At 40.4% G+C, this 17,736-nt stretch overlaps 1 protein-coding gene across 5 annotated transcripts in view; it reads right to left on the bottom strand.

The window, feature by feature from the left end:
• Positions 1-17,736, bottom strand: part of fhod3b (formin homology 2 domain containing 3b) — a 607,059-nt gene that overhangs the window by 519,757 nt on the left and 69,566 nt on the right. For all 5 annotated transcript variants that reach the window (XM_048611383.1, XM_048611368.1, XM_048611373.1 and 2 more), the window contains exon 3: positions 13,307-13,413. In XM_048611383.1, coding sequence (XP_048467340.1) covers positions 13,307-13,413 — 107 coding nt within the window. The remainder of the gene's footprint in view (positions 1-13,306; positions 13,414-17,736) is intronic.

Raw genomic sequence — 17,736 nt, 5'->3', positions numbered from 1 at the left:
ATTCAACGTTGGACCATTCAGAACATATTTCCTCCAGAAGGACCATGGGGGAAATGTGTTTTGGATGAAGAGTTCCAATTGGATAAATCAGACAATTGGAATTTTCAACAGACATATTTGTCATGTAAAAGATATCAAGGGAAATGGAGTAAAATACAGCTCTATTATGATCAAACTGAATGGTAAACACGCTCAAGGAACTGGATGGTCTAAAATTTTAGGAGTAATAAAAGTGAAAATGTAATTTAGTCTATTTTGAAGTCATACATTTGGTCTTTATGTTGAAATTTTCATTATGAATTACTACTGGCAGAAGAGAAACAGTGATTTTATTGTGACATATACACAGGGTGATTCCATTACAAATTTGGACATAGGAACCAGATTTAAAAAGTTGACAGGAAATGGACTAGAGATTTGATATGTTGACAGCTACAAAAATAAAATTCAAAAGTTGTACCCTTGCAGGACTTAAATGCCAAAATAAATTGGCAACTCTAGCTATTAAACCTGCAAACACTAATCCCACCCATCACTTCAGGATGAAGTAAGGTTTTGAGATGGTCTAAATGCAGGACCTTGTAACAAAATCTATACATACCAAGAGCATAAATATCCCTCCCTGATTCAATGTGGTTTTCTAGATGTTAGATGACATATGTATTGGCATTTTGGACTAGCAACCCAGAACACAAAGACATGGGTTTGTGTCCCACGCAGACAGATGGTGAAATCCAAATTCAATAACAAAAACCCATAATAAAAGTGAGCTTTCAAGGGCAACCGTGCAACCATTGCCAATTCTCAAAATCCCACCTTGTTCACCAATTATCTTCAACAAAAACAAATTGCTGGAAAAAAAAAATTAGCAGGCCTAGTTGCATCTGTGAAGAGAAATCAGAGAGAGTTAACATCTCAGGGTCAGTGACCTTTCCTCAGAACTTCCTCACCAATTGCCTTACTTGGTCTAGCCTGTGACTCCAGACCTACAGCGATGTGGTTAACTCAACAGTTTGCTGGGCAATTCAGAATGGGCAATAAATTGTATAGAATACAATATAAATAGCCGCCTAGAGACATTCACAGCTATGACTGAATAAAGATTGTAGGTTTTACGGAGACAGGTATTTCGAAGTTTATGAAATAGATGCACTCTAACATGACATGCATGCCAATATAGAACCCAGACTGTTATTATTTCTAGGAAAGATTATTTTGAGTCAATTGACTGCAGTGAAGACCTTTTATACTGGATAGTGATACATGGATAACGTTTTGCTGTCTTCAAAGTAATGCTGAGATCTGAACAACAATACTATAGTTCCCAGACCTCATCCCCAATTCCAACTAACCTAAAAAAAGGGGATGACATTTATTCACATATTTAGGATAATCTCCCACAAATGAGCAAAACAAAAACTATGCACAATTCAGGATTGGTCCATTAAAACGAGGAAACAGCATAACTAACCATGACAGATCATACAAATTAGCAGATGTAGGTCATATAGCTACTCAATGCATGGCAGTGCCAGCTTCAAGATCATAGCTGATCTGATAACCCCAAATTTCCACCTATCCCCCAGAGCCTTTCACACACTTCCTCTCCTTCAGACACCCAGATCTGCAGTCACTCACCCATTGGGGGTGGGGAGGTAGAAAGAGATCACTTTTGTTATTCCTGCCTTGGTCAATTTTACATTTTCCCACCTTATACACCAAAGCAGGTGGATATCCAGTATTATAATAAAAGAATCGCCTTCACCCAGGAGTCAGTAACACACTTACGTTTGAAAAACGGTGTACGAGAAATTGACTCAGCTTTGAGGAAAATAAGGAGGCATAACATATACTGACATCCCCAGTTTTAATACTGGATCACACGACAGATTAAACAGTTAGTTAATGTATTCACTTTGAAAGCAACCAACACTGTGCGTGATAAGAAAGTTTAAGTGCAGGATTAAAGTACAACCAGGCAAAGAATTGCTCTCAAGAGGAAAAAAGAAACAGGAGTTTCCTTGTTTGCCAAAGCCCTGTCTGGTGGTCTTCACCATGGCAATGACCCCTGCCGCTCCTCTCAACAACTCAGGGATGAACTTCAGTACAGCTATTACATCTCATGTTAATAGGCAATTAAAGCACTTAACTAATCAGCTCCTGGATGCACCAAGACAGCAGCTTACCACTGGCATGAAAACAAAAATAAACAGTGCTCATGCCCTCAGACACCTACTCCATTTGTTGCAGAAGTGTAAGCTAACCAACTCTGCAGGAAAACAGATCCACATTTCTCAGATTAGAATAAGAATTTGCCTTTCCAATTGTGATGTGAAATAACTGCAATGCTGATACACACCACGGTTGTGGTTAAGTCGAGGTCAGTGCAGTGTTAAATCTCATGCCTTTACCTTGCTCGAATCACTTACTCAAGAGAGTTGCAATTCAGTGACTGCTCATCTTCATCTCTACTGTGGTGGAATTATGGAAAAAAATAAGAGAATGAATGAGACAGCAAGCAAGAGAGAGCGCTCATGCGAGTATCAGTAACCTTCAAGGGTCATACAGCGTTGTCTCACCACAACTTTTTCCCACTTACTAGAAAAAGGTGGGAAATCCCCAGAAGGAGCAGACAGCCACCATTTGGATAATTACAAAAAGAATGAAAGTCCGAGGAAAACACAACAAGCAGTAAAGAGACAACAAGGTGTAGAGCTGGATGAACACAGCAGGCCAGGCAGCAGAGGAGCAGGAAGGCTGACGTTTTGGGCCTATCAATGTGGACTTCACAAGCTTCAAAATCTCCCCTCCCCCTACCACATCCCAAAACCAGCCCAGCTCGCTCTGCCTCCCTAACCTGTCCTTCCTCCCACCTATCCCCTCCTCCCACCTCAAGTCCCACCCCCATCTCCTACCTACTAACCTCATCCCCTTGACCTGTCCGTCCTCCCTGGACTGACATCTCCTCCCTACCTACACTCACCTTTACTGGCTCCATCCCCACCTCTTTGACCTGTCTGTCTCCTCTCCACCTATCTTCTCCTCTATCCATCTTCTGTCCGCCTCCCCCTCTCCCCCTATTTATTTCAGAACCCCCTTCCCCTCCCCCACTTCTGAAGGAAGTTCTAGGCCTGAAACATCAAAAAATAGCCTTCCTGCTCGGCCTGCTGCATTCATCCAGCTCTACACCTTGTTGTCTCAGATTCTCCAGCATCTGTAGTTCCTGCTATCTCTGAAGCAGTAAAGAGATACAGCACTACAAAAACAGATTTTGTAAACAGTAAATTATTACAGAAGTCAGTAGATACAATTTAAACTTGTATTATCCAATTCAGTACAGAAGTAGAGAAATACAGTGCTAAAACATACTGGGAAATAAAGGGAATGCTGCAATACACAAAGTCTAACAAGCTTTGCATGAATTCAATTGTAAAGCAGCATTGGTGAACAAGTTTAAAGAACTGACTCAAAGAATTATTGAAGTGATATTTTTAAAAAGTATTTTAAATTTTTAGATTATGAGCACACAGTGGAGTGTAAATCGAACATAATATCTGATCTGAACCTAGGAGGAGGTATGGACCATACAGAACAAGATTGGACTTTATGGCAGTGACAGTTCATAAGATACAATATTGTCCCAAAACTAAAAACACTACAACTGAAGCTAAGCAAGTAAATACATCACTGTAGCCACTAAATCAGACAGCAAATGTCAGCCAAAACAACTGTTTGACATTATTCCTTCAAGTTAAAACCAAAACATTCTCCAAAACAGCAAGATGTAAAAAAAGTTCATCTTCTAGGAAAAATATTTTTCATTAAAAAGGACCTCCACAAATTAGTGACAAGCATGAATATGGAGCAATGAAATCAGGCGGTCTTTAGATACAGGTGCAAGAAATGCTGATTGTGACAGATGCCCAGTGCTACTAAAGGGCAAGTGAATCTATTTACTTATTCCAGGCAATCCAAGAGTTTTCCATCACACTCCTGACTTGTGCCCTATAGATGGAGAGAGTCAGGAGGGGTGTTACCCATTGCAGAATTTCTAACTTCTGACCTATTCTTGTGGCCACATTTATACGGCTAGATTAGTTCAGGTTCTGGTCAATGATAATCCCCAGAATGCTAATAGTGGGGGATATTCAGTGATGGTACTGTTATAGAATGTCAAGAGCGATGATTACAGATTGGAGGTGGTCATTCATGTTATTCTAATACCAGGCAGTGTTATAATGTCACTTCTCAGTTCAAGCCTTGTTGCATAAGGACTGCTTCAGCATTGGAGAAGTCATAAAATGGTCCTGAACATCCCATTTCTGACCTCACGAACGCAATATCACTGAAGCAGCAGCAGCAAAACTTTGTTTGGCCTCGGACAAGAGCCCAGGAAATGGAGACAACTAGCCTTTAACAACCACAACTATTTTCCTTGTGCTGGGTGTGATTAAAAAAAAAAAAAGACAGATTGCTCCAATTCCCATAGATGGTAATTTTGCTAGGGCTCCTTGGATATTATACTCAAATACTGCCTTGATGTCAAGTCACTCAATCCTTTAGAATTTCACCGTCCACCCCAACCCCAGGAGCTGTGAAAATCTAAACTCACGACAAATCAAGGAGCTTCAGATTTTCAAAAGTGGGAATTAAGAATTTGACAACTGTAACTTACGTGGGACAGAGAAAACAGCACTGTCTCTGCTGTTAGAGTACTGTAATAGGAGGTCATCAGGAGTAAATGAGATCGTATTTTACTGCTTTCATTGCTTTCGAAATAGTGTTGCACAAAGAGCTTGGTTTATCCTATTTTATGTTTTAATTTTGCATAATTGTCTTCGATTTTATTGTATTTTTTTTATCTGCAACATTGTGCGCTTGTCTTTCAGAGAGGGACCCTCTCATTAAAATTGAAAAAAATACAAAGTATAATCCATCAAGTCAGATTTCATTTTAGGATCTGATCTGCTCAGTAGTAACGTCAGCTGGGGTCATAGTCCTGTTTTCCTGAGTTCACTTTCTGTACCTGGCCAGGAGAGAAGGGACTGGTGGTTGGATAACCGTAGATTCTCAATACATAACATATACATAAAATCTGGACAATGTATATCAGAAGTGAAGTTAAGAACGTGCAGGGTAAAGGAACACTAGTTTCTTTGAGAGGGCAGTTTTGCTCATAAAATACTTAATATTTAAAGTTAGTTGTAAAGCAATACTCTGGACATTTACAGCCAAACCCAAGTTGCATTCTCCTTCTATTTTATAGAAGGAAGGCATTATCTCAGCTGTTGTATTCTGCAAGGGGCAGTGAAACGAAACCATCAAAAATCAACACAAGGGCAATTGGCACAGTGACATTTCTGCAGCTTTAATTGATCATTCAGCCAACTGCTCATTAAACTGGGATTTTAAAAGCAAACAGTTCCTATTTACGAAGCCACTTCACATACTGCTTTGTCCATTTGAACTGAGACTCACCATATCCTGAAATCGTGGAAACAGACAGATGGATATAAGGGGGACTGAATGGCCTCAGGCTAACCATACACTTCAGTCACCCTACCTGCGCAAATGGTGTCAAGAGGTCAGCGTGCCTGTTCTCAGTTGGAATGTCAGACACAAAAAGGGAATTGTCCAGTTGTCAGCTATTCAGTTTCCTCCTTCCCATACCATGCGCAATTTCTACAACGCTGCTTTCAAAACATTTCCCCACACAACAGTATAGCAGACTAAATGACTTTGGATTTTAATTTATCACAATGTTGCCTACCTTAGAATATTAGTTGTCCCCCTTTATCAAAAAAAAGCAGTAACCCAGGGATGACCATGAAGATAATCAAAACCAGGAGACCTACACAGTGACAGACAGAATCAAGAGACACAAACGATGTGGGCAAGCACGCACCATTGAGACCTCTTATCAAAAGCTAAACTACAAAAAAAAAAGCAGCCTAGGAAGAGCAGTCCCAAAGTATCACTATTTAAACCAATGCACCAAAATATGATATTAACAGGTTACTGGCATGCAGCCGTGTATTTTCTAGTGCTGTTCAAGTACACACATTTTTAACATTGCCAAAACAAAGACTCCAACTGAAGATTTTTTTTGCCTCATCTGTTTGCATGGAAACAGAATCAGATAGCTTATCATAACTAAGGACCGTTACAAAGTGCTTTGAGCTTATCACAATTCCTGCAGAGAGATCAGGACCCAGACAACTAATTCTCATTCTTTGAATTTTTCTACCCTCACCCTGCTACACAAAAAAATGCCCTTCATGTCAAATACCTACTCTCACCTTAAAATGCTCGCAGGCCTAATACACTGGTTCTGAAGTAAATCACTTATGACTCTTTACCACAGCCTATTACTGTCTGTCAACAATCAAACACCTACAGCCATAATTCCACCAAACAGGCTCACATCAAAAGAGCAGACGATGTTACTTGCTCGCAATACCTATAAACACGGAGCTTTCATTCCAATACTTCTATAATCTCAGACAATTAATCAGTCTGCTTTCTCCCCCTCAGGCAAAAAAAAAGAGGTTCACAAATTGAATACAAGTCCTAGTGCTAAAAAAACATATTTGGGGAATTCTGAAAGCAGATTCCCTGGAACGGACGGACACAGGTACGCACACAGTTTTTCTAGGGGATGGTTTTCATGACCAATGTTACAAATTGCCAGACATGGCAGTGAACTCGTCCTCACACTCCAACTGCTTTACTCTTGTTCAAGCCAGACAGTCCAAAATTCACCAAAGCTGACCTTTTCTTGCTAATTTTTGATGTAGGGTTGCGCACAAGTGGGATTTTGTGCAAGGCTGAAGAGGGGGCTATTTTCCAGGATAACTGATGGCATGCACAAAAAGAAATTTAACAGAAACCCATCAGTTTGTTACCAAACACAACAAGAAACCAAACAGGAAGAAAAAAAAAGTGTTCATATCAGCTGAGAACAGTTCAGAAATATTCACAACTAATGGACCATTATGTATGTATATGATCATTTCCTACTGGCCAGTGTACTAGAATGATTAATCAACATGATTGTTGTTAATGCTTGATAACCAATGTCACTGGAGTAGTAATCTAGAACACTAGGCGAATGTTCCGGAAATGTGGGGTTTATTCAGAGCATGACAACTGGCGCGATTTAAATCCAATAAGAATCTGGAATGAAAGCAGGCAGAAATGGTGACCACAGATTCACTATCAATTGTCGCAAAACCCATCTGGTTTTCACCAGTGCACTAAACTCTTAATTACCTTCTAGGCAACTAGGATAGACAATAATTTCTGGCCTAGCCTGCAATGCCCTCACCCCATGAGCGAATAATAAAAGGGGCCCAGTCACATCCAACCCAAACAAGACAAATTACTCCTTTCCATGTAAGAAACAAAAAATTACAGATAAAAAATTCCACAGATACGCTATTCAGTCCAGTCTCTGGTATTTGACGCACGCACGCACACACTGCATTCTGATCCTACATCCTCATCGAAATCAAACCTGTCAAATGTGTAGACAAGAAACTCAACTGGCAACTCAATAAATTCAGAGCAGAGAGTCAAAGTTCTCCTGCTCAGTCCCAGATTGCTCCTTCTTGGTTGTAGATCACCAGAAATTCAGCTTATCTTACCTATTCCTTCATATTTTTGCAAAGAGAAATCCCAAACACAGTAATTTAAAATCAGATCTGGGATGTAATGAAGTGTTGAAGGTACAGCTCTAAAAGAGTTGGCGTTGAAGTTACATTTTGTTTCCACCCAAAAAGATGGAGACATCACCACATTGGGTGGAAACACATTCTACACTAGTCTTCGAGGGGTGATGTGTTCTGTATAGCTGTCCATAGCAATGCAAGTGGTACTTCTTGATATCATGCAATAAATCAGATTGTAACTGAAACAAGTTCACCTTCCACTTAGAGTCAACAGTGGCTGATCCCCTATCAGAACACAACATTAAGGGAGAGAAAGTTGATGGCAAAAAACTACCTCAAAACAACCCCTACCCTGTGCCACTTATTGGTAGGGATGATGGGCATGAGGTAGCAGTCAAGGGTCCATGCAGAGAACTCCTTTCTCCCCCACGAGGGGGAAATTTCTAAAGCAGAGAGAAAAAGAGGTAAATTCTCTCCTCCGAAGTTCTGAGACACAAGTTATTAAGCAACGAATATGCTATTACTGAGACTGGAGCATCTCTGGAAGCAACACAAAGCCAAGTTCAGCACTCACCAAGCAACCCTTCATCAAGAAGCAGGGAAGAGGACCAGAGCCGAGAGTATGGGTTAGGAAGACAGAAGAAACCAGCCACACTTAAAGACAACCACCTTGGCCAAAAAAAAGATGCCCTGCATGGAGCAAGAGAAAACGCTGGGTGTCAAGTTAGATATCTCTTGGGGAAAAGAAAGATGGATAACTTAGTAACAAGTACGCAAAGAGTTTAAGAAAAGGCAAGGCAGTGTAAAGGGAGTTCTCTCAATGAGCGTTAGACCAGCACCCCACAAAGACGCACAGCTGCAAGAAACTCAAACTCAAAAAGAGCCAGAAAAATATATTTTTTTTTAAAAAAAAAAACCAGAAGGGACAATTTAAGCTGGAAGAGAGCAAATTTATAGAAATCTAGCTAACAGAAAAAAAAGGAAAGACAGAGAAACTAAAAAGATTTAAAAAGGCTGGGACTCACTAATGAAACTCAAGCCACAGCCAGAAAACTTGCGTAGAATTGATTTGTGTGTTTTAGACAATAAAACAGCCAGGAAAGAAAAAAAATGTCCAATTTGTATGGGAGCAGGTGGGAAATTCGATCTTGGCTGTAGAAGACAGGAAACCACCATCCTGAAATCACAAAAAAAAAAATCCTGAAGCAGCCAAGACAAACCTAAAATTGTCCCAAGGGTGGTACTTTGGCTGACACACAGTCACAAGTTAAATACTAGAGAGAGACAGGTAGGCAAGCACGCTTGACATCCAATTTTCTAGCCCCTTCCTGCAACTGGCAGTCCACTCCAAGATGCAAAATTCAAATTTTATCCGAAAGCAAATTTAACATTTGCATCTTTCAGAAACTCTTTGGAGAGATTTGCGTTCAAAGAAATTAAAAACATGGGTCATTTAAAACTTGAAACAAAAAAAACACAAGGTGCCATGTGAACTGCTTACACAAGCAGATAAAATGTAAACCATGCAAAAGAGGGCAGCGCAGACTTACCCTGCCCCAAACATCTCTATGCCATAAGACAGGAGACCAGCAAACGCTTCATCCTACACAATAAAAGGGCAGGAAAAAGTATAGTGTCAAAGAGAATCACCTCTCTAATCTTCAGATTGTTTTCAAAGGTTAGGAGATACTTCTTCCCTATTAACTCAGTCTCCAAAGTGTGCTCATTACACAAGGGTAGGGAAAAAATGTTAAGCGTAAAGAAAATCAAGTATATCGTTCAAAGGATTCTTTTAAAGCAGGCTGAAAAAGGGGGAAATGTTTAAATCTGCAGTGCTGCTGAATTCCCTAAATCAACTGTAAAATATTGCTTCAAGGAAGTCCATTAAAAACTCACCTGAATTACAGCTTCCTCCAGTGTTCCCGATTTGATTGAAAAAGCATTTAAACCACCGCTCTCAAAAGTAGTGTTTCCATTTCACATATTCCCACAGGAGGGGATACAGAGAGTGGGCATACTGCCAAACAGGCTTCTGGAGTAATCCAACACCGAGATGCTTCATGCTCAGCACCCCCCCGAATAACCAACACCAAAACTTTACTGTGTACTGTGGATCCTTTTGCTTTTTGCAGTCTTAAAGTTAATTAGAAAAAGATTCACAGCCTCATAAATTTAGGAACCTTATAAATTCAATCCCTGCAGGTAGTTTTGGACTACATCCCATTCTGTGAATCCAGACGGCCAACCAGCTTTAAAACGTTTTACACTTTTCTTTCCCCCCACCCCACTCGAAACGCGGAGTACTTGGGAAGAACCCTAGTAAATGGCTTGTTACTGGTTTGAGGCCTCAAGGCAATCTTCACCCTCCTGTCAAAAAAGCTAGCTCACCTGAGCCAGAGTTGCCTCTCCAAGTCCCAGGTAGACTAGGTTCACATGTGGCTACTTACCTTCGGAACATGACCAGGTGACTGCTTCAAGTCGTCCAGCAAATGTTTGACTCAGGAGTGGACTGTACTACAATGCTTCCTGTAGTCAAGCAATTTGGCATGGCTCAACTATAAATGGAAAACTAGGCAAAAATACCCAAACTCATGAAACAACACCCTTGTAAGGAGCCAACATTTCAGGGTAAGGGTAGTGCAACAAGCAAATTCCATCCATTTGGAAAACATTTCAGCAGGCAGAAACATTAAAATATATAAAGAGAGTTAAGGAAAGCAGCAAGCGTATTGCTGTTGAACATTTTTAAATTTGTAGGAAAGAATACAAGGATGAGTAAATCTTTTGGTCTGTTCCAGCCAACAATGCCATTCAATGAGATGAGGGCTGATCTTCTACAGCAACACTGTTTTGCTACACTATTTCCATATCCTTTCCCTCAGTTATCTTTAATACTCAAAATTAGCAGTCTCCATTCTCTTCATTTCACGCAGCATCCTCGCTAGACAGGAGGATAAAGTTGACCAGCTCCCAGAATGACAACAATTCAGCTTTCTATTCAGCATCCAAAAGATGAAACCAAAAATCAGGCCAACTCATCTTTGCCACCTGTCATTTCCTGGGCACACATCAAATGGACTACCAAAATTTATTAAACAAGCACTTCTGCCACTAGAGTTCAATGAGCCAAGCACAAAATCCTCTTCTGTTACAAAACCAATACAGCATTTAAAAGTTCACACCACTAGTTCCATCTCATTACCACAATTTCAAATAGTACCCCCCTCCCACCACACAAAAAAAAAACATGAAACAGACATTTAAGCAGAACTTTTGCTTCAACCCCCTATTTGGGAAGCAATGCACTTCAGTCAAGAAAGTCCTAACAGCTTATTCACATACCTCACATTACCTACAGTAATTTTATTTTTGAAAACTTAGTCTCATTACCTGTTCAAAGCAACACTCTAAGTGGAGGTCTGAAACATTCTGTTGCTTAAGGTGCACATCTAAAATTATTAAAAGCAGGTGGTCACTGAAGTAATTTTACAGTTGGTAGCTACAAGGCAAACCACTTATTTTCATGTATCAAGCAAAACAAGTCTGCACAGATTTGAAAGCACTATGCAAGGGAGAGCACGTATTGAAGGAACTATGCTATATTAAAACTGTTTAGGGCATTGATTGGTGTCAATCCAAGAGATGAATAGAGGGGCACACAGAGGAGGATGATGCTGCTGGCCTTTTTACAGCACAAAATATACTTCAGACACTCAATCATCATATAGCAGTGAATATGCAGTCTGCAACGGTCAACAGATTCAAGGACAGCTTCTTTCCCACTTATTAGACTTAAGAAAAGACCGTTCACATTGGAGTCTGAATCCCCTACTTGCAACATTGAGGGTTATCATTGATCAGAAACTCAACTGGACTCAACGCATAAAACATGGTAGCCACAACAGCAGGCTAGAAGCTAGAAATACTGCATGAGTAACTCACCTCCTGACTCCTCAATATCTGTCCACCATCTACAAAGCACAAGTCAGGAGTGTGATGGAATACTCCTCACTTGCCTGGATGAGCGCAGCACCAACAACACTCAAGAAGCTTGACACCATCCAGGACAAAGCATCCACTCCCTCCACCAACACTCAGTAGCAGCAGAGTGTACTATCTACAAGATGCACTGTAGAAATTCACCGAAGATCCTCAGGCAGCACCTTCCAAACCCACAACCATTTCCATCTGAAGGATGAGGGCAGCAGACATATGGGAACACACGAACACGAACACCACCACCACCACCACCACCAAGTTCTCTTCCAAGCCACTCACCATCCTGACTTGGAAATACATCGCCGTTCCCTCACTGGCACTGGATCAAAATCCTGGAATTTCTCCCCCCCCACAAATAGCATTGTGGGTCACCAGGAGGGTGGACAGCAGCAGTTCAAGGCAGCAGCTCACCACCACCTTTCTCAAGGGCAACTAGGGTTGGGCAAGAAATGCTCGCCAGCCAGCGACACCCATATCCCACAAAGGAATTGAAGAAAAACGTCCATCTTTCTCTGTACCTTCTCTTTAGTTGTAACTGTATATTCTGCATTCTGTTCTATTACCCTGATGTACTTGGGTATGATTTGTCTGGTTAGCACACAAAACTATTTTTCATCGTATCTCAGTGCATGTGACAATAATCAAATCATTTAGTAAGGATACTTTGGACAGCAGGATCTGTAATGCTAGGATTGTTATGCTAATGCAAGTCAAATATCATACTGTGCACAAGATTTCTTGAATATTTGTAATTACAAAAAGGATTGTGTGGCACCATTACAATATCTGTTCATCATTATCACTTGTAAAAATGGCACCTTGGCCTGTATTTTTCTTGTCCAAGTTCTACTAGCAACAGAGCAGAACAAAACCCTACACAGCCACAAATTTAGGCTGAAGCAAGAAGGAGAGTTTCACCAACAGATTAAAAATCAAATTGATGAAAACAACATTAATAACAGACCCAATTATCCATAATAAAATCAGTCGCTTGATATAGAGTTGAGTGGAACCTAATCTGGAAGAATTCCCAAAAGGGCACAATTAAAGAACATGGTTGAAATTGACAATTGCAGGAACTCACTGGGATCACCTTTTACACCTGCATTGGGTTAATCCAACTTTTGTGCCAGCAACATATCAAGTCAATTTGTCCAATTATGCAGTCATTACTATCCAAGCCTAAAAGTTCTAACACTAAGACATTCTTTAAAAAACGTCATCTTGAAGCACCTGGATTTACACAATCCTCACACATCACGTTCACATTGAATTTATAGAACAACTGTATCAGTCATAGATAACAAGGTGTAGAGCTGGATGAACACAGCAGGCCAAGCAGCAGAGGAGCAGGAAGGCTGACGTTTCCGGCCTAGACCCTCCTTCAGAAAATTTTCTGAAGGGTCGAGGCCCGAAACGTCAACCTTCCTGCTCAGCCTGCTGTGTTCATCCAGCTCTACACCTTGTTATCTCAGATTCTCCAGCATCTGCAGTTCCTACTATCTCTGTATCAGTCAGTTTGCAACATCAGTAAGCTCAAGCTATAATGAAAAGCCTTGTCAAAGATGATCACATTAGTACTGTGTTAGGAGATTAAAAAAATGGACATGAAAGACATTTCCTACAAACATTCTTACCCAGAATCTTCCAAGAAGCCTTCCAATTCATCTTTCTGTTCAGCCAAGTTAGACTCCAAATCGAGATAGGTACCATTGTGGGACAGCTGCAGTGCACAGTCATCAAGCTACAAAAGAGAAGCAAATATCAACTTAATCATTGTTCCCACACAGTGCATAAAAACTTGGGCCTAACCTCCCACTTACTCAGCAAAAGGGCTCGACAGATGCAATAGTCTGAAATATAGAATTAGCAACTTTTTTTTTTATTTCATTACTCTAATATCCATTCCTAACCCAATCTTACATGTTCAGGTGTCAGACTTGGAGAGCAGTCAATGGGTTAATTTCTTACTCGTGTGAACCTTCAGGTAACAAAGTTTAGGGATACAATTTCCATCCATTTCCTTCCCAAAAAGGAAAGTTTCAAGAAACTATCTAATTGCACCTGGATTAAGTTACAAGGCTTTATGTTGTCCAATTCCACAGGGCTATTCACTTACATGCAGTCAAAACTCAAAAGAAAACTTCAAAAACAGGAGGTTGCTGAAGAAGGGATTCCATAACTGCTGATAAAACTAACAGCGAAACAAAATCCATGATCAAATTAAATAGCCAGGATATTGAAATAACAGTAGAAAGGAAGCTGGCAAGTAACCTTGTACAAAGTATTATAAAATCAGTGGGGTGGGGGTGTAACAAGAGTGAGGGGGAGAAAGAGAGGGAGAGGGGAGAGTAAAACTGCAAATACAAGTTTAGAAGTCAAGCTTGGTTGCAAAAACAACTGTACGCACAGTCAAGCTACTAGTTTTAGAGCATTTGCAATGTCTGTATAACAATAAAATTCATAGGGTAGAAGTCTGCCCTAGCAGCCAATGCGCACCTTTGCTTAGGAATTCTAGTGTCGTATTGGGTGGAGCACAAAACCCATAGTGACCCTCTAGTATAATTGAAATAAAGACAGTGCCCTCTGCTTTGGTGACTTGCTTCCCCCTCAGTCCCAGATATCGTCAAGGTTACATGTGAGTAGTCCTAAACCGGGTCAGTGTTAAAATGCTACAGTTTTACAAGATGAAGCATGGCCCTCAATAAGCCACGCTACCCTTTAACCTCTGGCCAAAATGCAAGTGGCAACTGTGGTTGGTTGGCTGGCTCGCTGAGCTGGTTCATCAGTTCGCAGATGTTTCATTACCCTGCTGGGTAACATCATCAGTACAGCCTCTGATGAAGCACCATTGTTTTCCCCTGCCTGATATTTAAACTCTGGGGTCTGTTGGAATTGGTTACCTCATTTATGGTTTTTCTTGGCAGCGGTGTATATATAGGGTCTAATTCTGTGTGTTTATTAATGGCCTTCTTGGTGGAGAACCAAGCCTCTAGGAATTCCCGTGCTTATCTCTGTTTGGCCTGTCCTAGGATCCTGATGTAGTCCCAATTGAGTTGGTGGTTCTCCTTATCCACGTGAATGGAGACGAACGAGTACTGGTCACATCTTTTTGTTGCTAGTTGGTGTTCATGTATTCTTGTGGCCAGATTCCTTCCTGTCTGTCCAATGTAACATTTGTTGCAGTCTTTGCATCAGATCTTGCATATCATGTTGGTTCTGCCCATAGTGGGTAGGGGGGTCTTTGGTTTGAGTTAGCAATTGGCATAAATCTACTCAAGAACCTTAGATGCAACTGGCAACTTTTGTTTACAAATAAGGGGCTCTGGTGGTGAAGTGGTAGTGTCCCTACATCTGAACCAAAGGCTGTTTGTTCAAGTTGCACTTGCTCCACAGCAGTGTATAACCTCTCTGAATGGTTTAAAACAAAACAAAAAAAGAAAATATAGAGCAGACACAAAGAAGAAAAGCAAACAAACAAACCCCGTCCACCACTACGCTTGAAGCCTGTGGGGTCCATCCAGAACAGAACAGAACCGGAAGTGACAACTCACCGTAAATGGACCGGATGGTATAAATTCAGAGGAGTAGAATAACATCGCTTCATCGGAGGCCTCACTGATGATGTCACCTAGCATGGTGACAAAACGGCTGAACGAAAACAAGCTAGTTCAGCGAGCAGTCAACAACCTCAGAAAACATGAAATTGTCAAAGACTTTGGAACAGCTTGAATTGGCACTTGCAGCAATTACTAATTTTTGACAAACAGTTCTATCAATTTACAAACAGTGTTATAAAGAGACAATTTCTAAATGTTTGACTCCATGCAGGAGAACTCAATGGTTACAAGTCCATTTGAAGCAACATAATAGCCATGTGTCTATTTTTCCTATATACTAGTTGCATCATATTGGTCCAGAAAAAGGTTAATGCTGAAAACAGCATTAATTTCTATTCAATTAGAAGTGATCATAAGAACTTGTGTGTGGTAAGCTCGTACAGCTCTGGACCCCAAAACAGGCTGATATTAAAAACTCTTTTATTGAAATAGCTGCATTCTTCAATACAAGTCCACAGATATGCAGAGCAGCAACGACAACTCTGGGCTTGCCGCAGTGAAAAATTAAACTGATTTTAAAATGAGTAGGCCATTCAGCATCTTAGGTTTGCCCCACCATTAAGATAATTACTGATCTTACCCAGGCCTCAACTCTTCTTTCATGCCAAGTCCCTCATACCCCTCAATTCCAATACTTCAAAAGCCTCAATCTAGCATCAGTTTTCTGGGGTTGAGAATTCCAGACACTCACCACCTTCTAAAAAGGGAAGAATTAATCTGCACGATAGTCACATATCATTCCAGGAACAAGTTGAATATTTCATTCTTGGCTCTTCAAAAGAAAACACATTTCAGTTCCTTTATAACAGTTCTTTCCTATGCAGTGTTTCAGGTCAACAGATAGCAGATAAGCCTACTCTAGAAGTCTCTACCGATGCGATCCTGAACAGAGTCTCTTGAAAGATTAAGAAAAGGGTTTGCTTCAAATTAAGCACTCCTCCTGCATCCACCTGCCTCTTACCACCTCTTGGAAAATGACAAGCGGATATCAAGTTCTTTTTCTCAGCAGCTCTCTATGGAGAATAGACTACAAACATCATTCAGGAACCGAATCTTTTGATTTTGGCAATAGGTTAAAGGCTGTCTTTGTGCCTAGATGTACAGAGCACACATCTAGTTGCAGAACTGATTCACCATCAAACTATGTGCATTAAAGCAAACTTTGGCTTAACAAAGTAAAGTTCAAGTTAGCCATTTTATTTTGGATCTATGCAGTTCTTAACCAATTACATTTTTGGATGTATTCCAAATTGCTCCCTCCATGAAACATGCTTACATTTCAAAAATTATCTTCTTATACTTAACCTCCAGATAGATAAGATTCTCAACTACCAATATGGAGAATGCATTTAATTTAAAAAAGTGACTCTTTAGTGAAAAATCAGTAGTCTGATTAAAATATTTCCAGCATGCTTGTGAATAAAAGTCTCTTATCTACCAGATGAACTATTTGGACCGTGTAGAAGCTCCCTATAAAAAGCTTTAATACGTGGGAGCTAAGTTAAGGCAGCACTCAATCTTATGCAAATTCTATTTCAATCTCTGGGAACTGTGAAGAAAACGTTGCCAGCTTTACATTAAAATGTACTACAGTGAAATCAATGCCAATGCAAAAACAGAAAATTAATCAGGAACACTGCTGTACATGTGCCTGCAGAAACTGTGTCCATGCATAACAGCTCTGGACACCTTTTGCAGTTGGAAGGAGTTATAATAAAAGGTGATTCAAGATCTGAACCCAAAGCAAAAAGATTCAGGTCCTACTTTTAACTCCGGTGTCGGTATTTCACATTCTTCAGGACAGATTAGATACCGGTTAAAAGAGATGGGTCATGTCCATGCATCCCAACCTCCGAGAGCATAACAGGGCTGAAAGCTTTAGATTATTGAAAGACTTGCATTTATAAAGTGATTGAAGATCATTGGACATCTAAAACACTTCACAGTCCATGAAGCACTTATTGGCAGGTTATTGCTGCTGTAATACTGGAAACCACAGCAAATTTGCAATCTGCAAACTCCCAGAAAACAGCTATGTATGAATAAGCAGACCAGAGATAGAATGTGCACTGGTTCAGGAGGTTGGGGAGAGCAAGACAGGGAGAAGAACTGCACAACTCTAAAATCATGTCACAGTGTACTTTACATGTGCCCCATAACCAACAGTTAAATCTCAATATAGCATCTTACACAGAGCAGTGTTCCCACCCTATAAAGCAGGGACTGTATATTTCTGAAACAAACACGCTGCATTATATATCTTGTCCTCTCAAGACTACCAGAGATGTGATAAGCGATCAGCATTTAACAGCAGGTGAAGCGGATTCTGAATCTTCCTGTTTTGCCCAACTACAGAAGGAAGTGATAATGCACAATTACTTCTTTTGGCATTGCTTTCCCCCCATCTTATAAATTACTTGAATGAAAAAGGAAGAAAACCACATCTC

The sequence above is a fragment of the Rhincodon typus genome, chromosome 2 (assembly GCF_021869965.1).
Source record: "Rhincodon typus isolate 14 chromosome 2, sRhiTyp1.1, whole genome shotgun sequence".
Taxonomy (NCBI): Eukaryota; Metazoa; Chordata; class Chondrichthyes; order Orectolobiformes; family Rhincodontidae; genus Rhincodon; species Rhincodon typus.
The sequence above is the reverse complement of the archived record's forward strand: the minus strand, read 5'-3'. Positions and strand labels throughout refer to the sequence as shown.